The 25,316-nt window shown below is 45.1% G+C and overlaps 1 protein-coding gene across 2 annotated transcripts in view; it reads left to right on the plus strand.

The window, feature by feature from the left end:
* The window catches only part of Nalf1 (NALCN channel auxiliary factor 1), a 455,112-nt gene extending 430,069 nt beyond the window's left edge, over positions 1-25,043 (plus strand). The window contains exons 2-4 of one of the 2 annotated variants that reach the window (XM_070002635.1): positions 4,442-4,613; positions 21,239-21,284; positions 22,877-22,962. In XM_070002635.1, the coding sequence (XP_069858736.1) occupies positions 4,442-4,613; positions 21,239-21,261 (195 nt within the window). In that variant the 3' untranslated portion in view covers positions 21,262-21,284; positions 22,877-22,962. Of the gene's footprint in view, positions 1-4,441; positions 4,614-21,238; positions 21,285-22,876 lie in introns of both variants that reach the window. The other variant, XM_070002634.1, reaches the window with a different exon arrangement.
* Positions 25,044-25,316: the final 273 nt, after the last annotated feature.

The raw sequence follows: 25,316 nt of genomic DNA on the forward strand, positions 1-25,316 counted from the left end.
GCATTAGACACCCAAGAGAGCTGCCCTAGGCAGTTGCTCTTGCTGACCGAAGCTCCCAATTATCTCCATCCCCACATGCGGCCACTGGAGCCGCAGAGTGGACAGAAATGAATCCAATAAAATGTATCAACCGATGTGACAGAGGAGAGAGGAAACTCCTTAAGAATAATGTATAGGGCCCAGGAAAAAGCACACTCTTAACCTGAGATGGCAGGCAGAGTCCCATTGTTACCAGCACCAGAGTGTGAACTCTGGGCCCCATCCTTACTCAGCTTGCTTACACAGGCTGGCCCTGTACCTTTTGCACTACACCTCCTATCCACCTTTTTGCTGGCTATTTTGGAGATAGATCTGTATGGGCTTTTCTGCCCAGGTTAGCTTCAAACTTCAGTCTTCTGATCTCCTGGATTTCAGTCTCTTGAGTAGCTAGAAGTACAGGAGCGAGCCATTGATACCCAGCGACTACCATTTTTGCATATCTGGCATTTTTCTGGGTAATTAAAAAATAATAAGAAACCATAGCCACCATACTATTTTTTTCCCCAGGCAGGCTAACCTGTATCTACAATTGACATCTACCATCCAGTGCCCAACCATTACCTAGATGACGGGAAGGGAGGCAACTCTGAAAGTATCTAAAAGTAACAAGAACCTGACTTTTTGGAGATGGTTAATCCTAAGAATTTCCTGATTTGGGGGGCAAGTTCTCCACAGACGTGCTGTTGTCAAACGTGGCAGGCACGGGAGCCTATCCGAGCATGCTGCCCCTCCCCAGCGTGTCCACGTGTGTCCACAATGGTGCCGGCACCTCCTGGGCCTTCCCACGGTCATGTCCGGTGTGGCCTCCGGCTGACAACCTCAGCGCACTGGGGGCTCTGTCTGTCAGCACCACGGCTCACGTCGCTCCTGTCTCCGCCTCCTTCTGACTGCCTCTGAGAGTGTGCTGTACAGCCGGTGTTCTGGAACACTCCGTTTTCTAGGACAAAATCCAGTCTTCCTGAAAGGTGTAGACCTGAGTTCAACATCGCCACTCTCTTGGACAGGCTTGGATAGCTGGTCCTTTCCCACCCTGCTGTGACCTACAGCAGTCGACCGCCCCCCTCTCCCCCAAGCCCAAGCAAGTGTAGAGAGGCCCCGGACATCTGCCCAGGGCACTGAGCAGTCTGTGCAGCCTCTGTGTGGAGATAGAGTCCATTTGGCACTCTGAAATAAAGTGATGAGCAGAATGTGGAGACAAAGCAAAAGGACATGGTGGGAATCAGCCATGTGCACCGAAGCCTCACGCTGGGCTCCTCAGACAGCTGTGCCAGCCATCAGCTCCAACCTCCGTAAGCCTCAGTCCCACTGCAGACGCAGGAGGCTCTGCTAGATGACCAGGAGGACTTCTTTTTCAGGGGTGTCCTGCCTCAGGACCCCAAGCACCAGCCCTCCTCTTGTCCTCTTCTCTGGGAAGGCTCCTACTGGTTGTGAGCTCCAGGTACAATGAAAAAGTCCTGCCCCATTCACAGATGAATTCCACTTCCTATCTGTGTCATACTTCTATAACCCAGTTTCCTTGGGTGTAAATTGTCTACCAAACGCATCTCAGGGATTTTTCTAGGGGAAAACAATACGTTGAGGGGTAAGAGAAAAATCATGATCCCAATAAGTTGTTCTTGCTTAGCTGACTTTGTAATTTAGCCAGCTCCTTGTTTAGATTGTAGCTTCAGAATACTTCCTACAACTCTTAATCCAAAAACTGAGGGAAAATACCCTTAAAAGAACCTTTTCTATACTTTTCTATACAGGAGAGGCCCAAGCCATTATGCCAGAGAGCTCCAAACTCTGGAGACTGTGCTGTTCTTATGGAACCAGACAACTAATCCCTTCCTGCTTTACTTCAGAAAAACCCATAGCACCTTCAAACCATCAGTGTTCTTTTTTCCTTCAGCCTTATGCCACCATGAAAGGATTTAGCTTTGTGCACTTTTCTCCCTCTGCAATTTCTAGAAACATGTGAGAAAATATCTTGGAGCCATTCATTTCCTTCAACATCCCTGGAATCCACCAAGGTCCTGACTTTCAGTTAGCCAAATGTCAGAAGATCACTGGTCTTATTGCTCTACTTCATTCTGGCAAGAAAGTTCTTCTTCATATCACCCCTACAGTTACCTATTGAGTCTCTGTCTATCTACTGATTTTACATTTAAACCACAATTGTGTTGTCCCTGGTACCCCGCGTCTGGGTGCCTTACTTTTAGCTTGCTTCCCCTCCAGGCACCAATACTCCCAGGTATTCCTCTGCTTGTTGCAAAACAGCTCTCAAATGTTTACTGAAAGCCTTTTTACTTTTCCAGTCATCTCTTCCAAGTTTGAAGAGTTTCCTTGCTTTACAGGCCAATGTTTGCTGGTTCACTCCGGGATGTTTTAGCAGCTGAGCTGTACGCTTGCTCTGCTTTTGCCACAAACCCGTCTATACAGAGGAGAGACGACTCCTTAGCTGTGTAAAAATATTTCCCCACTGCATTCTCTTAAGTGAATGAAAACATTTCTCCTCTGTCTTTCTTATTTTGCTGTGGGTGGCATGGTTCTTCCCCTTACTTTCTGAGATATCTTATGCCTAGAAAGAACTACAGTGTAGTGAGTGGACTTAGCTCAGCACTCAGAGAGAGCTTCTCACTGCACGTAGACAGGTAGTGGATGCTCAGCCCAGGAGTGTCGGCAGGGACTGACCATAGAGAGTGGTGTAGCCCAGCAGAAGATCGTGAACTCTGCTGTCAGCTCTGAGTCTTCCTTTCCACCTTCTACCCAAGGTTGGGAAATAAATAAATACATAGACCAATTTAATCCCGTACTAGTACTTTGCATGAAAAACTAAACCTGCACAGGAAGTGTGGTTGAACCAGAGGCAAAGGGATCTGCTCCAACCATGATATGCGTTAGCAATGAGTAAAACTTCATGTTGAACTCAAGGAAAATGTTGAGTAAAACTTCAATGCAGCCCTCCCAGATGCATGGCTGATGAATAGCCATCTTTGTATGGGTCTCATATCTTCCCAAACTCCCTTAGGATTCCAGGAAAGAAAAAAAAAAAGGTTTTCTGTTTAAATGTAGAATAACTGTTCAGAAGACAGGCTGTGGAACACCACAGAATACAGGTTTAGAACTGTGAGTTATTTTCCACTCCGTATCCTTACTTCTCATTCTTGCTGAGCAGAGCAGAGGCAGGAGCATTCTGGGAATCCAAAGGGCAATTCTGTAAGTGGCTTAAGAAAGAGTGTGACTGTAAATACTAGCCATGGCTGTCCAGAACTTATGATCCCCTCGTGTATGTTGAGCTCAAACCACCCATCTTCAAAGTAGGCCATGATGGTTAACCTTAGTATGAACCCTAGAATCATAAAGAAAAGTTTCAGTGTGTGGATCTGGGGAATGACCAAATGTCAGTGACCTGACTTATGGATGGATACTTTTGTCATTGCTTTTATTATTTTTTGGGGGGAGGGGTGGTCCGGTCGTGGGGCCTGAACTCTGGGCCTGGACGCTGTCCCTCAGCTCTTCAGCTCAAGGCTAGCGCTCTACCACTTGAGCCACAGGGCCACTTCTGGCTTTTTTCTTTCTGCTTATGTGGTGTTGAGGAATCGAACCCAGGGCCTCATGCATGCAAGGCAAGCGCTCTACCACTGAGCCACTTTCCCAGCCCCTGCTTCTATTTTTTAAGTAACTTTCCAATCATTAGCCATGGAGAAAGAGAGAGAGAGAGAGAGAGAGAGAGAGAGAGAGAGAGAGAGAGAGAGAGAGAGAGAGAGAGAGGCAGAGAAAAAAGATAAATGAAGCCATACTTCTTTCATGTTTCATTAAATCACATAGATACTCAAGCAGTGTTGGTGTGGATTACAGGGCGTCTGAAAGGTGGGCCTGATGTTCTGGGGGCTCCCTCCCATCACCTCACTGTCCATGCTCTGTGTGGTCTACGTGGGGCTTCCTGGCTTTCTATGAGATTTTTAAGTCCTGGCTGTGAGAGGCCCAGGGCCTCTACAGGCCAGCCTTAAACGGGCTGTGACTGAATCCTGCAAGGCCTTAGCACCATCTTGTGGCCTGCAGAGGAACTACCAGACACCCAGCACACTGCAGTAAATAACCAGTCTGGCAGCTGGGTCATTCATTATGTCTTTTCCTGTATAAGCACTGGATTCTAAAAAGCTCTGTTCCTGCATTCACCCCATGAGCTACATTAAAGGCGATGTCAGAATACTCTGGCATTCTACAACAAGCTCAGTCACTGCTCGGCTCATAGAGCAGACACCCCTTGCTCTGTTTCTCCCCCACAGCTGCTGTTCTGTAACTGCTATACATGGGGATTCTCCCCCGTATGCACTTGAGTACCGCTGTCCTTTGTCTCGGGCAGGTCAGCTGTCATCATCCCGTATTCTTGATTCTTGTCTTTCTGATTGTTTTGCAGATTGTCTACAAAGCCTGGCTCTGTTCCCAGTATTTTGAAGTCACACAGTTTAACTGCAGAAAGACAATTCCTTGCAAGCAATACTGTTTGGAGGTCCAGACGAGGTGTCCGTTTATATTGCCCGATAATGACGAAGTCATCTACGGAGGCCTCTCCAGCTTCATCTGCACAGGTAAGGGGCGGGGCCGGCTGTGTCCAGCAGCCTGGGCGTGGGGCTGTCTTTCTTCTTGTTCCTTCATGCTGCAGATTTGCCAACTCATGCAGCCTTGCAGCGCAGCTGGTAGTTTTCCACACCTTTCTTCAGAGAGCCCTGAAACCCCAAATGGCCTTCAGCACCACAGCATCCACGACATGGTCGCAGGAGGACAGTAAACAGGCTGCTGTGGTCAGCTGTGTGGGCACGGAGCATGCAGGGGCCTCCTGCGGCCTCTGCCCATGCAACATGGAAGTGGACATGCAGAAGGCAGGAAAGGCTCTTCTATATGCTAGTGATCAACGTACAGTCCCTGCTCAGCCTCCAGTTGCTTTATCTTTCATAAGTTCCAAGGGTAAAAGAAATGTCTGGCTAGGCTGTGTGCAGACGTGTGTGCATTGTATTGTGTGTTTGTTTGTATGGATGCGTGGATGCATATATGTGTTTTATGTATGTGTAATTGTGTGTGCCTTCTGTGTATGTGTCTCTGTGTACATGTGTGCTTGTCTGTGTATGCTTGTACATGTGTGTGCACATAGGTGTGCATGTGTGGTTGTGTGGGGTTGTATGTGGGTATTTATAGTGAGTCACACAGTAAGCACTAGATACGATTGGACCATATGTTTAGCATTAAAAATGTTTACTTCTTTCAACAGAGGCCTCAGACGGGGCCAAAAACTGACAACAATGCTTGGTTTTATTTTCCACTTATTCATGTGAGATAATGTAGACACATAAAGGCTTAAAGTAGCCTTCTTTAAAAAGTGGTGTATACTAAGGAAAAGACAAAATACTCTGCCAGACTGGCATGAACATTGTTGCCCTGTTCTGTTTTCTTGTAGGAGACAAAACCAATGCATGATACCATTGCAATTCTTGTAACTATCTGGGTTAGTTTAGTCTGCAGGTCTAAGCGTACATCTCTCCTAAGCATGGAGAAACACCAAACCCCTCTTTGCACATCAGATGACAAAGGTTATCTGAAATAGTGATGTGCTGAGATGTATCCGATTATTCCCAGACCCTCTGTCTACTCTCTATAGCTGTCTCCAGGACCCACAGAAAAGGAGCCGAGGTTTCCCCTGAATGAGGACGGAATGTCTGCTCCCTGTGTGCTAGCCCCTGACTGGGGGGTGAGGGGGGTGGGGGAAAACTTTGGGCTTTCCTGAAAGGGAATTGATCTCTTCCCAAGCAAAGTTCAGTAGAAGCATCCTCCCCTCCACAGTGGTCATGAAAATGGTCTACTAGCAAAAAGCCAACTTGTTATCACCTGTGTTATTCTGCTTCTTCGATGTTCAGATTGTTTGTCAGGTGGCATCTCTGTTCTAGAGACAAGGAAATCAAAGATAGACAGAGAGACAGAGGCAGGAGGGATGAAGAAGAAGGGATGCGGGGGGAAGAGAAGGAAGAAAGGAAAAGGAGAAAGGGGAAGTGAACATCTTCTTGCTTTGGGATACCAAATTCACCAGACACAATCTATGAGTTCGTGAATGTATCTGAAGTTCACATGGACAGAAAGACCCTCCTTGACCACCATTGAAATCTGAGGCCTGTGTGTTTTTTTATCCGTGGGTCTCTGGAGTCTGGGGTGCTGGCTTACTTTCTCAGTCGGCCATGGGGAACCCCTCTTCCCCCAATCCCAGCCCTGAGCTCCCCTCCCCGTGTGGATTGTTCTTGAGTTGAGTGAAAAACGGCTCAGGCCACATCCATTGGCATCCTTGGGGGTCCCCTGACCCCCCGTCTGTGAGGGTCCCTGCCTCACCCCCGTTTTGGGGGTCCTGCCTTACCCCTGCTCAGCTTTCTGCTGGGTTCCCAGTCCATAGGGGCAGGGCCTCCTCCCCCCAGGGAGGCAGGCATTTCCCCCCAACATCTTGTGAAATTACTCGACAGAAAACCCTGCAGCGTCTGAGTGGCTGTGGGTGAAGGGTGCAGGCATCTCTGGGGTCCCCATGTCCATGCTGACTGCTTTGCGGAGGGAACACGTGCCCCTGCTCAGAGGACAGGTGTCATCTCTACTACTTGCTGCTGCTGCTGCTGCTGCTGCTGCTGCTGTGGATGTCCACAGGTGCCGGGCTGGGCCGGGACAGCTGTGACTCCAGGAAGGAGGCAGAGACTCCACAGAGGTGGCTGGAGAAGTCCGTGGGCCCGCGGGCTTGTGTTTGCAGAGTAACTGTGGGATGTTCGAGGGCTCAGCCCTAGCTCCCCACTCCAAATCTCACACTTCCCCAAGCATGTGGATCGCACACGCACACACACACACACACACACACACACACACACACTTCAATGCCAAAGTTGTCCAGTCCAGGTGTTTGTGAGCCAGCCTGTCTCCTGTCCACTTGGTACAGGAAATGTCCACGCACGGGTTTCCCATGGAAGACCAACAGGAACCATCACCCACATCCCCGGTGGCTTCTGAGAGCCCGAGGCCGCCCCCCCATTACATGCTCCCAAGTGACAGCACATAGTGGGACTGCGGTCCACGAAGGCCACTCAGAACACTTTGCACTGAAATAAACTCTCCCAGCAGGAGAAGCTCTGCTGTCCCAACTCCTTTCCAAAAGAAAATAACAAAGGAGGCCATTCCATCCTGCGGATTGGAAAACATAGCTAGTTCTCTAGGAGCCCCGAGGGCATGCTGGGAGCCACCCGCGAGGGAAGTCCTCTGGACCCCTGGATGCTGGCAGGCCTGCAGGCCTGGATGAATAGCGGCTTGTTCCTGTTGTTGCCCAGCAAGCCCCGAACCAGAACCACACTCGCCTGCCCGGGGCCGTGGCAGGTGTGGGCTCAGCCTTTGTCCACCAGTGCGGTGATGAAGTCTGAACCCCCATGTGTAGTGGGAGTGTAGGACCTGCGTCCTTCCCTCGTCCCTTCTAGAATGCTGACCCAAAGTTGATCACTTTATAGTCATGCCATGGAAAGTACAGAAGTTCTATATTACTAACTCTTCTCCTGAGACATGAACAGATTCCTATCATGCGTATATGTGCATATATGATCATATACACATGCACATATACTACCATATACACACATGCACATAGTTTATGTGTGCATATGTATGTGAATACTAACAGATACACACATGCACATATGCACACATACACAAATGCACAATGCACGTATATTACCATATACACAAATGTACACAGTATATGTGTGCATGTGTGTATATATGCTAACATATACACACATACAAATTTGCACATATATACACATGCACATATACTACCACATACACACATCTATATATACTAACATATACACACATGCACATATACTAACATACATACACATACACACATGCATATACACATGCATATACACATAACAACATGCACTCACATATACAGATACATGCATACACTCATTCATGTTTATGCATTCATATACACTCTCTCTCTCTCTCTCTCTCTCTCTCTCTCTCTCTCTCTCTCTCTCTCTCTCTCTCTCTCTCTCTCTAACACACACACACGTGAATCTCCACCTCTGGGTTTATTGAAGTGCTTGGAAGTTCAGAGCATACAAAAATGTCTCCAAATACCAACCAAACACTTCATTGGTAGTTGTGGTCATGGTTATTTGGTTCAGTATTGACCGTGCCTTTTCTTTAAGGTGTTCATGTTAATCATCCATAGCCTAAATGTAAGAGTGCTACTTTGTGTGTGTGCGCGCGTTGGTTATGGGGCTTGAACTCTGGGCCTGAGCGCTGTCCCTCAGCTCTTCAGTTCAAGGCTAGCGCTCTACCACTTGAGCCACAGCGCCACTTCCGGTTTTCTGGTGGTTTATTGGAGATAAGAGTCTCACAGTCTTTCCTGCCCGGGCTGGCTTTGAACCATGATCCTCAGATCTCAGCCTCCTGAGTAGCTAGGATTACAGGCGTGAGCCACGGGCCCCTGGCGCATGTGGGATGCGCTCATGCCCTGCGCTGTGTCCCTGCGCCCTGGGGCCAGGTTCTCAAGGTGGGAGCCCGGGGGAGGCGGGGGAAGGACGGTGGTGGGGTGGGGATGGAGGATGGGGAGCACTGGGATGGGTGGGGACCCCCACCCCCCTGCAGGCTGCGGCCAAGACCCAAGTCCTCTCCACAGAGCCACAGCGGTCCGAATCACCCACTCCGCGGGGCTCCCCTGAGCCACCCTTTAGACCTGCGACCAGGAATGTTCCAGAACAAGGAATGTGCCACCCTGGCTGGGGGAGGCAGGCCTGTCCGCACCCCTGCTTGATCCCGGCCGGGCCAGCAGCTCGGGGGATGGAGGGCGCGGGGATGGACGGCTTCCCGCGGGGACTAGGTCAGTTCTGTGCCCTAGCTCACCGCATGATTGTGTGCTCGGGGGAAGCAACGGGCACTGCAGGATGCCCGGATAGGCCTGTGGGGCTGGGGCTCAGGGCGAGGCCTGGGATGTGGGGCAGGGCCAGGCCTGGGGCATGGGGCGAAGCCTGGGGCACAGGGTGAGGCCTGGGTGCGGGGCAAAGCCTGGGGTCCAGGGCCAGGCCTGGGGCGTGCGTAAGGCCTGGGGTCCAGAGCCAGGCCTGGGGCGCGGGGCAAGGTCTGGAGCCTGGGACGAGGCCTGGGGCGAGGCCTGGGGCCCAGGGCGAGGCTGGGGTCAGGAAAAGCCACATTCACAGCCTAGATCCACCAGCTCTTAGGACAGAAGGTGTCCTCACAAAAGGCGAGTTTTAATGGAAGAGATCTGCTCCCCATAAACGTTGCAGGCATGCTTATATTACTGACAGTAGCCTTGTTGGGTCTTGAACCCATGGCCTCACACTCTCGCTTGACTTTTTCCACTCAAGACTGGTGCTCGACCACTTGAGCCACACCTGCATGTCTGGCTTTTTGCTGGTTAATTGGAGATAAAAAGAATCACACGGACTTTCCTACCCAGGCTAGCTCTGAACTTATATGCTAAGCATTATTTCTTTTCAATCCATTCCCAGAAGCTCAGTAGCTTTTGGCCAGGGAAAGCATCTGGGAAAGCGTCCTGGAGCAAGAATGCTGGATTGGGACTCATGCCTGGTCTCCACTGGCAGCTCACAGTACTGAGCCTCCAGCTCTCACGGTACCACCACACACCAGGTACTGAGCCCACACCTCTCACTTAGTCTGCAAGCCTGTGGGTGTCTAGTCCTGCAAGTGCCAAAACACAGTCCCGCTTTGTTGATTGATGGACAGACAAATGCGCAGGCCATAGTTTGCAATCTGAGAACCACACATTCATGTTCAGTATTGTTTCTTCAAGACTGAAATTTAATTGTCTCTCGCGAAGGCAAATTTTTGTGTACGTCACAAGTTCAACAAGAGTTGGGGGCAGAAAGCAATTTTTAAAAATGGTAAAAGTAGGGAGAGCTCGGCTCACTGGGTCTAGAAGGTCGGAACGGAGTCATTATGAGAAAGAAAGATTAGGGACATTGCTGCTGATCATTTTAAGTTATAAAATGAGGCAATGTTTGGGATGGAGGGAATTCAGAATCACGGTGAATTTTCACCATGTTCCCCATGAAGCTTCTAGTTTCTTACCTTTCCATAATTGGAAGATGTTTAGCTCTGAGTGTGCATGTGAACCCTTCACCTTGGGAGCCAGCAGCATTCAGCATGCCAGGTGGAAAAGCCAGCCCCTCACTGAGCTTTCCACTCTACACTGTAAAGAACCTAAAACCTCTCTAAATGATGACATCTACAGGGAAAATTGAATAAAAACCTACAAGAAAAGGAGAAAAGAAAATGTAGCTCGATAGTTTTGTACCTGTAGGAAAATATACTACCATTTGGAAATGTGTGTTCTATCACCCCTGTAGGCTTGATTTTATGAACTTCTCATGTGGGTTTACGAAAAAATATAGGCTAGTAATTTTCCAAAATATTTCAAACAATTTCCCAAATAGCTTTTAAATTCCCAATCTTTGTCCTACAAAAAGAATCATTTTGGAAGTGGCGCAGTGGTTCAAGTGGTAGAATGTTAGCCTTGAACTGAAGAGCTCAGGGACAGCACCCAGGCCCAGAGTTCAAGCCCCACGACTGACCAAAAAAAAAAAAATTACAAAAAGAATCATTTGATCTCTGTCCATTTCCCTCATTCTTTCCACAGGATACATATCCACAAAAACATCAGCTTTATTGGCAATCCCTCAATTAGCACAAAACCAAGCAAGAGTGAGCCTCTGACAGGAGACAGTCCATAGGTGAGACCATGCAGAATCAGAGCTGAGAGGCTGAGCTGTTACCCGCCCCCCTGTAAGTGGTCTTCAGGATACTGCCCTACAATTCAGGGAACAAAGAGCTCTGCACAGGCTCACTGAGAATGGCCTTGTGAATGAGGAAAGACTCTGTCAGGGGCTTTCTTTTCTTTCTTTTGTGGTGCTATTAAGGAAGGCCTAAATATAGTCTCGCACTCTGCAAAACAGGGGCTCTACCACTTGAACCTCTACCTCCAGCCCTTTTTGCATTGGTTATTTTCTTTTTCTTTTTTTTTTGCTTATGTGGTGCTGAGGAATCGAACCCAGGGCCTCAGGCATGCAAGGCAAGCACTCTACCACTGAGCCACCTTCCCAGCCTAGCATTGGTTATTTTCAAGGTTGGGTTGTGATACTCTTACTTACACTACTTAAACTTCTTGGTGTTAGTGGGAATGCCCAGGCAGGCCTGGAACTGCCATTACCACCACCACCACCCCACTCCACTTTCCACTTCACTAGTCATGAGGATCTTCAGGGACTCTTGACTCCTGCTTTTCTAACATGATATCACAGCATTAAAATTTAGCTGGTAAGGAAACTGGAGAGTAAAGGTGTTAAGTTGCTTTCCCAAGTTGAGAAGAAAGCTAGCACACTTGGCATTTTCTGTCTAGTAGAGTGCGTAGCTCTTCGGCACCTCTTCTTTCTGCCAGAATTTTGTATTACAATAGAGTCATTTTAGTCCTTTTAATTGTGACTTTCTTATTACTTGCTTGACTCCAGAGGGTTATAAACCATATCTCTGCTTCTACTGTATACTAAAATACTTACTATAACGGGAAGAAACTTATAAGAATAAATGTGGTGAGTCTAGATTTATGTTCTTTCTCCTCCATAATATTTCTTTCCAATTAAAAAGCTCATGTTGCTTCCTTTCCCCTTAAATACTTTTTTTTCTTGCATTTTTACTCACTCCAAGAAAAAAAAATCACTAAAACCTTTGTGTTCAGTTTTTAATCCTCCCTTAACAAAAGAACACAAGCTTGATGGCTTTTACTATGGTGTAGTTCTGAAGGTCAGAAACTCAAGCTAGCTGGGGTGGTATTCCCACAGTGCCTGCAGGACACCTTGTCCCTGGCCCCTAGTTCCATAACTATTTCTCAACCTTTTAATAAAGATAGGCAGCAAACTCAGCTTCCTGAAGTTTTAGAAAACAGGTCCCTATTTCTTTGCTGGCATGCAGCAGCAATTGTCATGGTGCCGAAGTCACATACATCCCTCAGCATCCTTCCACCCCCTTCAAAGCCAGGAATGGTGGGCAAGTCCAATAACATCACATCTTCCCTCCAGCCTACTCCTCCTGCTTGGTGTAACCTCCTGTGATTAGGTTAGCACCTTGTAGATGGTCCTCAGGTAGCAACCTATTTCCGTGTGCATTCTTCATCTCTGTCTCTCACAGACTATAAAATGTGTACCTAGTCTAGATGGATACACAGATAGGTACACAGACAGACATATCCTGTTGTCATGTCTGTCTGTGTGAGTGGATGTCAGTTGGGAAATATGGAAGCATAGCTGTCACTGGCTCTCGTATAAGGTCTAGAGACAGATCCAGCTGTGTCCCATCACCTCTGAACCTCCTTTTCTATCTCTGAGTTGATTCATCAGCTGACTTTCATGATCACCTCTCTCTGTAACAACTTCAGCAGCAGGAGGTCCCTCAGCCTCAGTCATGGTGGACATGTCTTGTGCTGGTGTCTCTTATCCACACATGAACACACAGAGGAGGCAGGATATAATCCTCTGTCAAGAAATCTCCTGTGTGTGTGTGTGTGTGTGTGTGTGTGTGTGTGTGTGCGTGCGTGCGTGCGTGCGTGCGTGCGTGAGTGCACACACAAGTGTGAAAGAGGGGAAGATGGTTAACCCCACCTGAACTGCACACCTGGAGTCAGGAAGGAAGGAAAGACTCTTTGCCAAATATAAATCTAAGTGCCTTGCCTAGAAGAGATAAGGGATGTTCAGAAAACTTGAAACAAGGAAGCCATGTAAATTTCCCAGAAGCCTCCTTTGATGAATGGCAGAAGGAAGCCCAGCCACACCTCTGCAGTTGGTTGTTGTCATTAACAATAATGTGTTCCAAATCAGCATCACCTAGCACCCAGCACTCACCTTCTTGGGATGCTATTCTAGGCAGTAGAGCAGGTCTTCTTAAAACCTAATCATTTTGATCATATATTTTAAAATGCCACATCATTCTTCCTATAAAGTTGTATTCATTATTATATTTCTACCAGAAATCAAATACAGTTGGTAAGTACAAATGTGGAAAAAATAGATGAGGAATCCATACGGTACCGATAGGAAAATAAAATTCCGTAGCATCAGTAGTGTTTTGCATCATTAAATAAGACTGCAAAGCATCATAGCACATCTGCACAAGATCACTGTAGATGAGCATCATGTAAATTACATTTAGGATAGCTTCTCATTTCCCTTGTTTACTATGTGAGAAAATGCTACTGGAAATGCATGTCTATACTTACATACAGCCAATCATTTCCTTATTTTCTTGAAAAAAATTCCTTGAATTGGATGGAGAAGGTCAAAGGGCTTGAAAAATGTCATTTGATATTTTTTGCCAAAAGTCCAGAATGTTTACAACTCAATAGCATCTCCCCAGCGCATATTTTCCTCCCAGCTCTGACTCCCACTGCAGACACAGGGTCAGTGCTTTTTATAGAGGTAGGGTGCTTCCAATTTTGCCCTTCAGCATTTGTCTTGAACAAAGTCATTTTCTTAAAAGCACAACTTTGCAAAACACTTCATGTTTCACAGACCCATGAATCAGATTATGAATATGATTTCTCCCTAGCTCATGAAAACAATGCATATTTCTGAAGTCCAGCTCTGTTTATGAGGTGTTTACAAGGCCTTGAAATTGTTACCAGGCATAGGCATGTAGCTGCGTGGATGCAGCCCTGCGGTGATTTTGTGCGCAAGATTACACAGAGTCTGGTTTTTCTTTTAAAAAGTAAAGCAGGAAATGTCTGTGTACTAACTACCCCAGAGGATCAAAGCATTAACAATACTGTCTCTCCCATTACAGCTGATGGCTTGATCCACCACAGCCATGGAATAATTCATATAGTTTCCTGTTTTTAGAAATTTTTCCTCTACATGCACCTCATTAGCAGGGATTTTCAATTTTCAAGACTAGGTAATGCGCATTCGGTGATACCAATGTGTGATATGTCCCTGCTTCCCACCATACCGTTCCACAGAGATAAACAACTAAACATAACTAAGAAGAGCAGAGAATAAGTCATCTTCCCGAGAAGGAACATATGGTTTTCTTTATGTGGCTTCTTGGATGATGAGCTGAAGGAAACCATCCCTGAGCTAGATAGCACTCAGCGTGATGTGAGAAACGTCCATGAGAAAGGTCCAATTTCCTCGCATCCTTCTGAAATATAAATTCACATGGAGCTCTTAATTTCCTTCATCTCCGAAGCTCTTCACGAAACTCCTTCAAGGCCCTTCCCAAGTGTGAAAGAAATCCAACCTGAGAAGGGAAAGCGCATTGCAAGTGTTTGGGATGGTGGGGAAGTGGGAAGGAGTCGTGGGTTTTCTTTCCTCCCTGATGACTCTCTCCATCTGCAGCCTGTGAGTCTGGTCCTTGGTAACTTACTAGAATAGAGAAATGGAACAGGGCTTTAGCCCTTCGGCCAGGACTCCCTGCCCAGCTCTGTGTGGACACACCCAGCCTGCCTGCCTTGGCTCCCCTCTCTTCCAACAATCCCCAGGCTTTCTGGATATCATTCTGGAAAGTTCCACCAAGCATCAAGGCAGCCCTCTGAGGATTCATTAGAACTAGAGAGGAAAATTAGATGTATTTGGTGCATGTACATTCTGTGTCCATTATCTTTTTTTTGCCCTTTTCTCAGAATGTATTTTTCATAATTAAAAACAACCACAGAGACCGTTTCTCAGGAAAATAACAATGTGAAATGTGATATCTGACAGCGCATGTTGGGTTTCTGTTTAGACTATAGCCTCTCTGGCTGCAGACAGTCTTTGTTCTAGCAAAAGCCTGGAGAGGTTTGGGAACATTGGTTGAGGAAATTCTCTGCTTAGCTTCAAGACATTTCAAATGCCCAATTTATTTCTAACCTTCGCGTATGGTCTTAATGAAGGAATAAATTTCTGTATATCTTTTTTGCCATTCCAATGTGGCCTTTGATTGTAATTTCATTTAGGATCATTCTTCAGGTTTAGAGCAATGAAAACACTAATATGCTGTTAGCATTCAACTCTGCATTTGCAATGCTGAACCAGGACCACGCAAGTTCTGAAGAGTCTGGGACACATTTCTCCCTGACATATTCACAATCACCCCTACATGTGTGGGGGTTAGACCCACCCCCAGGATACCAAGATCTATGGATGCATGGGAAGTTTATACAAAGCATTATGTTTATATAATTACATGTTCACACATTACAGTTTATATAAAACACTATGCTTATACAAAGCAGTATGGTTGGTAGTGTTTTTATTGTCCTTTGTTTCCTTAATACATAGTGAATATCTAGAATAATGTGAAAAGGTTTATGAACTTTTGTAACTACTGACAAAAGCAAAGTTTCTATAGTAAAATAATAAGAATATCTGTACCAGACACATACATCTTTGGGTGACCTTCTGATAAACATAAAAACTAATCATGATTTGCTCAAGGCAACATTAAAAAATTAAAAGAATATATAACATGATACAAAGAAAATAAACCTGGAGTAGTAACTTTATAAAGACCACATTCTTGAACATATATAAAAACACCATAAAATTAGTGACAAAAGTCCTTTCTAACATATACCCCAAACTAAAGTTAAAATAAAGCAAAGTATAAAGCACAGAAGATATTCAGATAAAAATATAAATTACAACTACAAGATTTGTAAAGCCACTAGACACAAAAAGTCAGGGAACTGGAGATTCTTAGGTGGAAATGGGGAACAATAATTTCTTTACTTTTGTAAGAGAAAAATTTAAGTGAGTAAAGTGGTCTTCAGTTCAGTATGGGCAAAAGAGAATCATAGAAGAAAATTAATAAAAAAATGAAGAAAATTTAAGCAAATGAGGAAATCAATTCATAAACCCGCAAACAAGAGCTGTACCATTGAATGCAACCATAATATAACTGAAAATAAAACCACAATTCTAATTGAGGACAAAGGTGGACAGAAATAAAATACTGACAGTAAGGAAAGGAATATAGACAAACAAGTGTTGTATAATGAAAAATGTCAGCTATCAAACACTATAAATATATCTTTTCATAAAATAAGTTATTTAATACATCTATGAATGATAATCATTGATGCAAAATGGGTTTGAAAGTTTAGTAACCATAAAAGAAATTAAAGAATTTATTAAAGTTACTCTTGAGAGAGTACGTCAAGAACTTTCTAAATTCTGTGTCACATTATCTGTTTTAAAGGCATAAATGTTGATGTTTATAATACTACATTATATATTATATATAATCTCACTTGGTCATATATGTAATCTAAAATAAATAATAGAAAGTCAACTACAGAATAATATTCTCTTGCATAGTTTTACCACAGATACACTTCTTTAAAAATTTTTTGTTGGTTGTGGAGCTTGAACTCAGGCCTTGGCCCTGACCTTGAGCGCTTTTGCTCAAGGCTAGTGCTCTACCACTTTGAGCCACAGCACCACTTCTGGTTTGATTCAATTTCTCCTGGGCTGGCTTAGAATCATGCTTCTCAGAGCTCAGCCTCCCGAGTAGCTAAGATAAAAGGTGTGAGCAACTGGTGCCAGCCAGATACATTTTTATATGTCAATATAAATATATATCTAAATTATATGGTGTGTGTGTGTGTGTGTGTGTGTGTGTGTGTGTGTGTGTGTGTGTGAAGGCACATGCCTTGATAAAATGGGCTGGAAATTTCTTCTTTTCTTGTCATTTTAACAATGGCATATATGTGAGCTTTTACCATTTGCCAGACACTAGTTTAAACAGCTTATATGTGGTATTTTATCTTCACACACACACACATTAGATTAGTACAATAAAATAACAATATTCATTATTATTGCTCAATGCAAACAGCAAGTAATGATTCATTGCAAACAGAACCTTTTGTAAGCAAAATGTCTCAGAACATTTCATTTCCTGAAAATTGCTTTCTTTTTTCTTTTCTAACCCTAATCATCTATGTATTTGTGCAATGAGGTTATTGCTGATAGTTTATTTTCAATTGGAAATGTGTGCTTAGACTTTCTGTGATGGTGACTTAGAGTTAGGTTTTGTAGAGAGTCCTTCTGGGACCTGCCCGGCCTAAGGCTGTGTGACTCGGGTGAGACCCCCATATCCACATACCCATGGGAGCTCAAGGTGGCACATGGTGCTTTCTAACACGCAGAGGACAGGAAATCATTTCCTCAGAAGGCTGTGTGTCCTTGATATATAGAACTGTGGTCCACAGGCCAGCAGGACAGGGTTTAGAACAGAGAAGAGCCATGGAGCTCAGAGAAGAGCAAAAGGTTCTACCACATCCCAACTGAAGAAATGAAGGGATGCAGAGGCAACAACCAAACCTCTTGGGAAGGAGGAAGAGGACAGGGGATGCACGCAACCAACCAACTGCTGGGGCCTGGGAGAGGTGAGGCTCACGCAGCTGAGGGCAACGTCTGCCAGGCTTCCACCCTGGGTTCTACTGACCCCTGACCTGGCTCTTGGGACAGGTGGGAGGCCAGTGTGGACCTGAGGAAAAAGCCACCGGCCACTGGGCATCTCCCTCCTGACTCGGCTCCAAAGGAAGCTGGCAGAGTAAGTTTTTCAGGGAAAGAGCTGGTTTTCAGATAGAAGAGAGGCTGTGAAGAAGCAAGCCCCGTAGAACAGGCCTGGTAGGCTGGCCAGGGCCAGGGGAGCTTGTGAGGAGGTGCACCATGCAGTGAGGGCTCTCCTAATCACCTCCTCTCACCCTGCCCTCCCCCAAACCGGGCAGCTTGGCACCCGCCCTCTGGGACAGATGCTGCATGGAATCATTGGGGAAGCTGGATTCACCTAAAGGCAGAATTTAAAAAGTGTCCTCATCTGTATGCCTCATAAAGGCTCTACAACACATCTTCTTGTCAAGCATCCTACTTACATGTCTCATTTCAGTGATTTTTAATAAGGGACAACATGAAAAACAGACAAGCAGAAAAGGAGAACAATATAAATGAAAGAGAGAAAAGAATGTTAGTTCAAGGAGTGAAACATAGTAAATAATAACATTTCAGGGATCCTCAGAATAAATGCATGCATGCTACATAAATATATTCATATGTTATACCTATACAAATGTAGAATATACAAATATATACATATGTAACTGAGGAATTATATATCTACTTATCCCTGTGCGATACTTGCCTAGTAACTGGGAAAGGAGAACAGTAATACTTCAAAAGCAACTTCAAGATCACAAGAAAGAGTCCCTCAGCAAGATTATTACATATCAAAGAATGCTAAGCCTTCCAGAAAACCGAGGAATATAAATAAGTGACATAAAGTGGGTAAGATCCAAAAATTAAAGGACATATTCTGGGGTCTAGCCATGAAGCATGGAAGCAATGTCTGAATGGATTTGGAGGATGACAACTCATAAACCAGACTTCCATACCCAGACATACAATCAAATAGATATGATGCAGAATAAACGCATTGTTCACCATGCCCCATCTTGTCAGTGTCCCCACTGAGCGTTTGCCATTGAAGACACGGGAGATTGCAGACCAGCAAGAGCAGGAATGGAGCACAGAGCACAGGAATAGGAAAAGTGTGGGAAAGAAGCAGCTGAAGCTCACGATGAACCATCTTGTGGCTCCGGTTAGAAAAGGCTCCCATCAAAAGAGAGTCCCTGGAGTCCCTCAGTGGGAATGCAAATTAGTGCAACCATTATGGAACACAGTAGGGAGGTTCTTCAACACATGAGAAATAGGACCTCCATAGCACCTAACAGCCCCACGGCTGGCCCAAAGGAAATGAGATCAGTATGTCGAAGAGACAGCTGCACCCCAGCATTCATTGCAGCACTGCCTCACGAGCCAAGATGTTGAATACTATTCCAAAACAGTGACAAAAGAATGAAGCTGTCTCATCCCCAACAACACGGATGGGCCTGGACATCTGTTTATTAAGGGGAACCAGCCAGACCTGAAAAAAACAAATTCTACACGTTCTTACCTTTACGAGGAATTAGACAAAGAAAGAAGTTGTTCTCCTCAAAATTAAGAATTCAGTGGCTCTTATGGAAGGCTGGGGAGATTAGCCAGGAGAGAAGATGGGAAAGAGGTTGAACAGTAGTAGCAAGTTCCAATGGGAGAAAAAGAAGTTCTGAAGAAAAGAGACATGTCTGTGATGCCAGATACTTGGGAGGAGAGAATGGTAGAACACCCGGGCATGGCTAGCAAGAGCCTCTATCCAACACGAAATAAAACCCGAAGAGCTGGCCATAGCTCAAGTGGTAGAGTGTTTCCCTGGTAAGTACTGTTGTGAGTTAGGCCACCAGGAGAAACACAGTACAGCTGATAGAAAGTCTTTATTACTGGCTGGGACTAAATGTAGTCCTGAGTCCCCTGTTACGGCTGCTTTGAAGCAAAAATGTACATCCTTGTAAAGGATGTAACAGCTCTTTCCTGCAGGTGTAAGCCAAACATGAAGTTACAGAAGCCAGACGAGGCTATAAGCATTGAGTGGGAGCAGCATGACCTGTTCCTATAATTTGTCTCTATGACCTTGGAACATAAATGGTACACTGGCTGCATATATCTTTAAATGTCAAATCATAAGGAACTAGACCCACAGGTGGGGGTGCAGTCCATTCTTTAAAATGGAGTGATCAAAGCCAATGGTGTTACAGAAGCCAAGAGTAAACTCTAAGACTGTGAGGTTTAATAAGGCCTATCCCAGTCCAAGGCCCTGGGTTCAATCTAGACAAAGGACTTGAATATTTTCACTGAAAGGAAATGTTAAGCTTGGGAAGATATGCATGTTTAAACTGACTGAAATGTGATAGAAGAGATCCATGTTTGGGAACATCACATGATGCACCGCAAAGAGGTAACGCTGTTATGTGTCTGTGTAACCTGTAGATTCGAATGTAACTGAAAAAGAATCCTAGGAAGGTGCTTGTGAGCAGCTTCCAGGGTTGGGGGTGGGTAACCTCAGCCTTAGGTACAGAAGCCATCAGTGTGGAAGGGCAGGTGCAGGCCCCACAGGGCCTGCCTTGGGGAGGGGAGCTGGCAGGTACCATACCTGGCACAGATGAAGCCACATGATCGAGGGTGAATTAGTGAGCAGGTGGAATTGAGCCTTCGGGGTGAGCACAGGGTGTAGAGGGAGAAACTGCAGTGACTGAGCATCTATACTCTGCTGGTGGTGTCCCATCCCGGAGCGTGAACGGCTGATTGCACTGTGTCAGGGGACGGAGATGGCTCCGAGGGGAGTGAATTTACTGGAAGAGAAGGGGAGGATGAAGGTTTTCCCTCCAAATTTTCTGAGGAGAAATCCTACAGGTGGTGCTAAAAAAATAATAAAAGCAAGAAAAATATGAAATATACTTTCAAAACCAGTGCTAAAAGAGGTGCAGTTATTTACACCAGGGAAGTATTTGAGATGAAGTGTATAGAAGAGATGATTTTTTATTGTTTTGCTAAACAGCCTCTGGAATGATTTGAGCATTAGCATGTGTGCATATATCACACTGAACAAAAACTGTCATCAGAATGTGCACAGGGCTCAGGCACTAATGGCTCACACTCGGAAAGGTGAGATCTGAGGATTGAGGTTCAAAACCAGCCTGGCAGGAAAGTCCATGACAGTCTTATCTCCAATTAAGCACCAAAAAGGCTGGAAGTAGAGCTGTGGATCAAGTGGTGGAGAGCCAACCTTGAGCAAAACAGCTCAGGGTTAGTGCCCAGGTCTTAATCTCAAGCCCCATAAGCAGTACATTAAAACAAATGCAGAGGGCAAAAAAGAAAGATTATGAGTTGTGCCAGTCAAAAGGAAGTTTTCTTTTATTGGCCTGTATTAAATGCATCATTCTTTCTGGAAAACACTTTAGTTGTAAATTATCATGTCAACTTTGGAACAACTTTTGAGGAGTGTCTTGCTTACATGACATTGTTAGATTCTGGCTCAGATTTTACTATGTTGTTCTAAATGGCCTGTGGATTCTTGTTTTTATAGTTGCCATATAAACTTCTTAAGTTGCAGAATATAGCATTGGGTAACACCCATTTCAATAAATAGCCTCCCAATGAGGTGTCTTATGTGAGAAAAGAAAATATCATACAATAAAAAAAATGTCAGAGCTGCAGACCTCATTAATTCAGTTTTTTTTCCATATTCTTCCTAGGCGAAGGTGAAGTTTACCTTTGAATGCCTAAGAAGAAATGAATATTGTAAGCATCATTATAAAGATATCGTGGCTATTTCTTTAACAGAAACTGAAGACCGAAGCATATATTATTTTTAAAAGATTCTTTTTGTTTAAGCAAATCTCTGTACTTAGTTTCTTCATGTCATCAATGCTTATTAAATCCCTCCTTTGTTTTATGTGTTCTGCCACATGTGGAGAATCCAGTGCTGCTAATGTGTAGCTTGTGGTTTTAAGATGGCTGCTGGACAACGCAGCAGCCATGGAAATGGGCAACTGTGGTCAAAAGGAAATGGGATGACATTCACCAGGAGCCTTTGTGCAGGCTTTGCCTAGGAATTTCCACTTGAGCCACCCCTAGGAACACAGTGAGCAGAAGCACTCCACCATGGGAGAAATCCCCGGAAGAAAAAGCAGTCTGGTTAGGGGTGCAGACCGGGGTTCCCTGGGAAAGGGGCAGTGGCCCCGGGTTGCAGGGAGGCTAAATAGTGAGTCTGGATATCAAGAAAAGCTTTCTAGATTCCATGACGTGGGTGTGGCTGTGAAATGCCACCAATAACTATCATTATTCACAATCGCCTGGCATTTTCGAGTCATTCAATCATTACAAGTCTACTGTGGAAAGTTTTCAGATAGGAAAATCATGTGAAAAAGTCTCTAACACCCATGTGAAACACAGTTTAGCGGGCTGAAAACTCAAGGACCCCGTGGCTTACATAGCCATGCAGAAGTCTTGTATAAAACACAGCAAGGCGCATACCTGATGGGGAAGATCGCTTTAAGCTTTTCATCACTTTGGAAGTGTCAGTGCATGCATTTATCAAGTGGGAACAATTCATAGGAACAATCAGAGAAAGAAGAGGGAAAGGAGAGAATGAGAGATTTATCAAGGAGCTTAGGAAAGAAGAGACAACAAACAAAGGAGAGAGAGAACCACTAAAAGGCCAAGTCCCAGATCCATTGGAAGGAAGGGGACAGGAAGAGCCAGAAGATTTCTGACTCCAGCAGGTCAGACACCAGTTAGGAGAGGCTGAAATCCAGGAGGCAACCAACAGCATGGCGAACAAAAGAAGAAAGGGAAGATGTAGGAAATACACCAAGTGCCTGACCCCCCTATACACCCACAGGTAGCCAGGCCCTTTCACAAGGCCCAGGGAGGATCAGGAGGGGAAAAGAAGCAGCAAATACGACCCCTGGAACTATGAGATTGTGATGTACCAGCACAACGCCCACTTGTGTGCATGCAAGGCATTGCATTATTTGATCCCATTCCTGTGAAAAGAAAAAAGAGTGGTGGAAGGTGCCTGGTCTCTGGTCTCCTCTGGTGTCTGAAGCGGATCCAGAAACTGCTTGATTCCAAAATCAAAGCAATGAGAGGTTTCCTTGTGCCTTCGCAACAGCCCAGCACCTTGTTGGCCAGGCTGACAGGAGTATGAGCGAGCACAACAAGCACACTGATCTGTGGACTCTTGTCTGCTGTGTTGACCTCCCTAGACTATAATAATAATAATAAGTGTTTAAGAGCTTTGGTGGCTGAGGTTGCTCCCCTAGGAGCTTCTCGGGGTGTCTGTCTCTCCCCACCCCTATTTCTCACCCTCTGCTCTCTTCCTCCTGCAGGGCTCTATGAACCCTTCTTCACCAATGCTGAACCCGAATGCTGTGACATCAGGAGAGAGGAGCAGCCCAGCCACCCGCGCAGAGCGGCCGCAGGCCGGAGAGACTCCTGTCACAGGACCTCGCTCACGGTGTCCTCGGCCACAAGACTGTGCCACGGCAGACTCAGACTGTACGTCCTGGTCCTCATCCTGCTGCACTCCGTGCTCACCGCCTCTGTGGCGCTCAACACCACAGGCCTCGGCGTGGGAGGTCTACCCACACTGGAAGAAAACCCGGCCAACGAGGACTGACCGGGACCTGGCCAGGGACCTGCCCGGGACCTGCCTCTCCACGCTTACAGCTGGCCCACCAGGAAAACGCACCTGCTGTCCAACCGAACAGAAACCGGGTGCTTTTACCGTCTCATCACTTCTTGCAAGACCTCTAGGGTACCATTTCAAAGATCCACGAGATCCCACACAAGGACACAATCGCAGCTTTTTCATGGACTACAAAAGGCTCTGAAGTGACTCTCAATTTCTCACACCATTTTATACGCTGTGTTTTAATGTTTGCAGGTTTTCTTTGCTTCCGTTCCAGTTTCGGGTTTTCTTTTTCTGCACTTGTTAATACAGGATTTATTTTCGGGATGGTTTTTTTTTTTCCCCTCAGAGGTAAAACTAAGTCTTTTCACCGTCTTCTCTCTATCTATCTACTTCTAGACATTGTGTGTGTTCATCAGATAGTTCTGTCTCTGTGTCCTGTCAGTTTCTATTAGAGGAATTAACTGCTATGTCCTCATGGTATAGCAAAAAACAAAAACAAAAAAAAAACCAAAACAACAAAAAGAAAAAAAAACAATAAAAAATTAAAAATTTTTAAAAAATATAAAAAAAGGTAAACAACAAAAAAAATAAAATAAAATAAAAATGCTCCCTCAGTGGCCCTCGGGCCCTGCCGGCTTCCCCTCCCTCTCTTCTTGTGCCCTCAGCAAATAACATCGCTTGCTTCTGTCTGTGTAACCACAGTGGCGGGTGTGCTTGCTCTTTGCACAAACCCAGACCGAGAGGATCCAGGGCCCTGGCTGGACAGCATGTACTGTGGTAGTAGAGTCAGACAGTGTGCACATTTTCATGTTGAAAACACAACACAATAGAGAGAGGAGGGATAATTAAAAGAAAAAGCTATCATGAACTAAGCTGCTCCAGTTCCCATTCCCAAATGCTCTGGTCCTTTCTTGCTGGTCGTTTGGACAGGAGCAGACAGGCAGCCCTAGAGGTGGGAGCGAACGAGTCATTTCCCTGAAGATTGGAGGCGCCCACAGTGTCTCCCTTCCACCGCAGTGATGAACTGCCAGCCATTGGGGACAATGTCACAGGAACGAGTTGACCAGGATGAAATCCAGGGACCTTCCTCCCCTCCTTCCTCCCAGTGGGAGAGATGGTAGGAACAGCCAGTATCTGCAGTACACACATTAGAAACAACCTTGTCTCATGTCCCCCACACAGAGGCTTGGCGATGATTCCGAGTGTTGAAGGGCCTGCATTCCTGCCTGGTCATGGAGGAACTACTTCTTTTACAAACCAAACAGGTCAGCCATTTCTATCAAAGAGCAAAAACCTCACTCGAACATGTCCTGGGAGTGGAGGGAGTGAAGTCTGATTACTGTTTGTATTTTTCTTTTTATTTGTGGGAACATTTCACCTGCTGAGTGTATATGGAGTTGCTTTCTGGAAAAAAATAAAAGGCTTTTATGCGTTTACAGTAGGACCAGTGGAAGGAAGAGTTAATAAGGGCTGTTTTTAAAAACAAACAAACAAAACAAAACAAAACAAATAATTTTTAAAAAAAGACACTTTACATTCCTTCCTATTCTCTGACTATATTTGGGAAGTGCACTTCAGATCAGCGCGCTGTGTGGCTGGAGTTGAAGGAAATATCCATAGAGAAAATCCTCTTAGCATACAAAATTTAGTTATTAACTTTATAGCTCTGAAATTCCCCCAGACATTTGTTTTTGTTCAAACAGACTTGAACCTCTGCATCATACTTAACCCTTGCGACATGCGTACAGTATGCATATTTTGTTTTGAATAAAATGTTTTGTTCCAGTCTGTTAAGAATATTCAAAATAATAAAGGTATTGCTTAATAAAATTGCTAGAACTGTTTAGCAGTACATGCACAAATATTTTACTAGATTGTTTGTTTTCATAGTGTTTTGTTGAGGCTGAAAAATCCTCGAGTGGTCTGCACAAATATACAAAAAAAAACACCAAAAAAATGAAAGATTCTCCAGTTTTTCTTCTTTATTTTTAAGAATCTTTTTTTTTTACATATAGAAACACACTAATTTGTGTACATATGCACACATGTAGGTACCACATCTTCATTTGTGAAACTATGGTGCTTTCTCTGAGCCTAGGAAAGGGAAGATTGAGTGGGTGGGAGGAGGTGGGGAA

Source organism: Dipodomys merriami, unplaced genomic scaffold (assembly GCF_024711535.1).
Source record: "Dipodomys merriami isolate MVZ:Mamm:240054 unplaced genomic scaffold, mDipMer1.0.p SCAF_6, whole genome shotgun sequence".
In the NCBI taxonomy this organism is placed as follows: Eukaryota; Metazoa; Chordata; class Mammalia; order Rodentia; family Heteromyidae; genus Dipodomys; species Dipodomys merriami.